A 4,678-nucleotide genomic window follows, 5' to 3' on the forward strand; every position below is an offset into this window, starting at 1 on the left:
CCTTCTCTCTCCACTTTCTGAACAGAGTACTTTCATACAAAGATGTGAAATGTAATTCTGATGACGTTACTCTAAACCAGACCACATTATTCATAACTCCTATAAACACACTGCCCAATAAAAGGTCATTCTATTTATTATACTGATGTAAGGTTTTATGAGACAGAGTCATTCAGAAATGGCCTCTTGTTTGCTAGCAACAAATTTCTCTTAAAACCAAAATATTTACCAGTCAGTATGTATGCCTTCTTTGTACATACAGAAACATGGCAAATTTATGCCATTGTGATAGAGAATAAATTGTTTAAGCACATATTTATCTCACCATTCATTAAAATATAAAAGGAATATACAAAGGGCTTAAGTCAAAAATACAAATTTTATTTGACAGGAAAACTGCAAGACCAGCTGCAATTGTTTTTTTTTTAATCCCAAATATGTTACAAAATAAATACAATATTCAATATACATTTCTGGTATGTATAAAAGTGCAAAACAGTGCATTTTCATTATTACAGGTATAAATCATACAGTTCCCCCAAACATGACAATTTCAGTGCACCAGCCTTACTTTGAGTGATGTTGACAATAGAAATACTGTGATATTACTGGCAGCATAAATCACACTGCCTTGTACCAATTGCATAAAACTGAGGTAGTATCTAAAGTTTGGATTATATAATCAGTAAAGTACATGGGACCTACTTGCTTCAAGATTATAGATAACTAGCACACCTCAATGCTTAAAGTGCTGACTTGGGAAAAAAACATCAGGCGTTACATTATGCATATGTTTTCTACCACAAATACACTGGTGCAGTGCATGAACAAATCTCTTAGTACTACTTATACTACTTACATTTGTATAGTCAGAGTACATTCATGTGCCATTACTTCCATTACAGAAAAGAAACCTCACGATGTCTGATGGGTAGTTTAATAAGCCACTAAAGTCCTTTTCAGTCCACCTCCTCAATGGTTGGCCCATGTGATGCAGCATTACCAGTCTGTGACCTACATGATCCTGTGGGCATCCCACCCTGGTAGAGTTTGGAAATTATGGGATTGCAGACCTTCTCCAGCTCCTTAAGTTGGTGTTCATATTCCTCCTTCTCAGCCATCTGGTTGTTCTCTAGCCAGGAGATGGTCTGATTACACCTGTCTGTGATCTTCTTTTTGTCCTCCTCACTGACCTTCCCCTTCATGTTCTCATCCTCCACAGAGCTCTTCATGTTGAAGGCAAAGGACTCTAAGGAGTTCTTGGCAGCTATCTTCTCTCTCTGGGCCTCATCCTCAGCTTTGTACTTCTCTGCCTCCTTCACCATGTTTTCAATCTCTTCTTTGCTCAGTCTGCCCTTGTCATTGGTGATGGTGATTTTGTTCTCTTTGCCAGTGCTTTTATCAACTGCAGAAACTTTCAGGATCCCATTAGCATCTATATCAAATGTGACCTCAATCTGCGGCACACCACGGAGAGCAGGAGGAATTCCAGTAAGCTCAAATTTGCCAAGCAAGTTGTTGTCCCTGGTCATAGCTCTCTCACCTTCGAACACCTGGATTAGGACTCCAGGCTGGTTGTCAGAATAGGTGGTGAAGGTCTGGGTTTGTTTGGTTGGGATGGTAGTGTTACGTTTAATGAGAACTGTCATTACACCTCCAGCAGTCTCAAGTCCCAGAGAAAGTGGTGTGACATCCAGTAACAGAAGATCCTGGACATTTTCAGACTTATCGCCCATCAAGATTGCTGCCTGAACTGCGGCTCCATAGGCAACAGCCTCATCTGGGTTAATGCTCTTGTTCAGTTCACGGCCATTGAAGAAATCTTGCAATAGTTTCTGGATCTTGGGAATACGAGTAGAACCTCCTACAAGAACAATGTCATGGATCTGTGACTTGTCCATTTTGGCATCTTTTAGGGCTTTTTCCACGGGCTCCAAGGTGCCACGGAACAGGTCAGAATTCAGTTCTTCAAAACGAGCTCTGGTAATAGTTGTATAGAAGTCAATGCCTTCATACAGGGAATCAATCTCTATACTGGCCTGAGTGCTGGAAGACAGGGTTCGTTTTGCTCTTTCGCAGGCTGTTCTAAGCCTCCTGACTGCCCTCTTGTTCTGGCTTATATCCTTCTTATGTTTTCGTTTGAACTCTTCTATGAAATGACTTACCATTCGATTATCAAAGTCCTCTCCTCCAAGGTGAGTGTCTCCAGCTGTTGCCTTTACCTCAAAGATACCATCATCAATTGACAAAATGGAGACATCAAAGGTACCACCACCCAGATCAAAGATTAAAACATTCCGCTCACCTCTGCCTGTCTTGTCCAGTCCATAAGCAATGGCAGCTGCAGTAGGCTCATTAATTATTCTCAGGACATTCAGACCAGCAATGACCCCAGCATCTTTGGTCGCCTGGCGTTGAGAGTCATTGAAGTAGGCAGGTACAGTTATGACAGCATTAGATACAGTATGTCCCAAGTATGCCTCAGCAGTCTCTTTCATTTTTGTCAGCACCATGGAAGAAATCTCTTCCGGGTTAAAAGCCTTGAGCTCTCCTTTGTACTCCACCTGTACTTTGGGTTTGCCTCCATCACTGACCACCTTAAATGGCCAGTGTTTCATATCTGCTTGAATCATAGGATCATCAAACCTCCTGCCAATCAGTCTCTTAGCATCAAACACGGTGTTCTGGGGGTTCAATGCCACTTGGTTCTTGGCAGCATCTCCGATGAGCCGTTCTGTGTCAGTAAAAGCCACATAGCTGGGAGTGGTTCTATTACCCTGGTCATTTGCAATGATCTCCACTTTGCCGTGCTGGAAGAGCCCCACACAGGAATAGGTGGTTCCCAGGTCAATGCCAATCGCTACCCCTTTGGATGCAGACATTTCTCCAACAGACTGCTGTCTTCAGTTTGGCAAGATTTATTTTCAGAAGAACGTCTTTTAGATGGAAAGGCTCAAGTTCACTGATCAGAAGTCCTGGCTATGAAGGTCTCGGTTTTCTGAAAATGGGCAAAGTTCGCGTTTTATCCCCTTTCTTCTCGCAGTATGTCTTGAAAAGATTCTTCTCACTTGTACTACGTAGACCGGGCTCTGTTGCTTGTTATTTAAGCACACTGAGCTGAGCTGACAGACAAAGGAGGCGCTCGAATTAACCAATCCCAGCGCAGCATGCGCTTGACATGTAGGAACGTTCCCGAACGTTCATCTCCTACTGGGCGAATTACTGCATGAGACAGCTCTGGTTACTGCTATTCTTAGGAACAGTCTCTCTAGTCAATTGGAGAAATTTCTCGACGCTTCCTGTGTGCACGCGCGACCGTGATATCAGCGTAGTACTAACGCAGATGCGGGGAAGATACAGTGGGAGACAGAGAGACGCCCAGTCCCGTCAGCGGCTGACCCGACAGGGATAGAATCCCTATAGATTGCTGCAGCTTCGCTAGATTTGAAACTTTCACGATTTGTTCATAGGTATTTATAAGCCTAGCCAGAATGTGTTGGCTTTCGCCACCCCCTTAGATTAGTTCCCTCTGCCTTTGTCCAGCAGAACCATCAGTTCCCTGCGCCACTGTACAGCAGAGCCATTAGTTCCCTGTGCACTAAAAAAACTTTGAGAAGGCAGAACTTGTCAGAAGTCTTGGTAAAGGTATCCCCCCAGACCCATTTGTTCATTCATCCGTTTCTGCATGGGGGGGCGGCACGCTAAAACAGACACAGTCTACATTGGTACTGAAATAGGTCATCGATCTGTTTTATTTTTTTTTTTTTTTTAGTTTATTTTGTGTGTAGTAGCAGTAGTGTTTTTTTTATGTAGTGAATCCATAATGGTATTTTTGGTGGCAATGAATGACTCCAGTGAGTTTAATAACACTGTCACTATTTTATTATACAAAAAGTCACACGAAGGAACCCCTCAGCCCTAGTGCTGGCACTTCTGAAGAAATGTTTTACGTTCTTGCAGTGGGATCAGAGCGGAGCTCAGACCTAAACCGTTAATCTGTATAAAAACTTGTACTGATATCGGAGTAATTTCTGAACTTGTCATAATGTGTTTGGGTCTTTGGGTTTCTAGTTATGTCATTATTTTTCTGTAGGTCTGAGACAATGCTCTCAAACGTGTGTGTGTGTTGGGGGCAGCAGTACTATAATAAAATATGTATATTCGGAACAAGGTGCTGAATTACGCAACACAACTAACGCAGTTAATAGCATAATACTGAAATTAAAGAGCCAGACTGACAGCACGTAACCTGTTTCCTCTAAAAGCAGGATCAAAGGGGGAAAAAGCAATGAATGAAAAGTCCTAAAATAAAAGACACTTGGCAGTATTAACTTACAAAGCTGGTAAAACGTAACTGTAACGACTGGAGTTATGCAGTGATTTTAGCACACAGTGTTTCGTAATAAAATCAGAAACGTTGCGGTACAGAACACAATTCAGAATAAAATCAGAGGTGCCCGTGAAAATCGCGGGATGTTGAGAATATAGCAATGGGTACTCTGGGCAGGTCGGTTGCATCTTTTTGGTGGAATACAGATAAAGGTGAAAACAAGAGATGAGCAGGCCAGTTTTTGAAATACTGTTATTATTCTAGAGAAAGGATAGATTGAAGCATATTTTATTACTTGCATTTTATAAGGTATGCAAAGTAAGAAGCATTAATACTCTGAGGAACAAC

At 42.0% G+C, this 4,678-nt stretch overlaps 1 protein-coding gene across 1 annotated transcript; it reads right to left on the reverse strand.

Moving 5' to 3' along the window:
- Positions 1-360: 360 nt before the first annotated feature.
- On the reverse strand, positions 361-3,075 carry LOC122813814 (heat shock 70 kDa protein-like). The gene has a single exon (XM_044086342.1). The coding sequence runs from the start codon at positions 2,880-2,882 to the stop codon at positions 960-962; it is 1,923 nt and encodes a 640-aa protein (XP_043942277.1). The 5' UTR covers positions 2,883-3,075; the 3' UTR covers positions 361-959.
- Positions 3,076-4,678: the final 1,603 nt, after the last annotated feature.

This window comes from Protopterus annectens, chromosome 10.part0 (assembly GCF_019279795.1).
Source record: "Protopterus annectens isolate FY-2018-M chromosome 10.part0, PAN1.0, whole genome shotgun sequence".
NCBI lineage: Eukaryota > Metazoa > Chordata > Ceratodontiformes > Protopteridae > Protopterus > Protopterus annectens.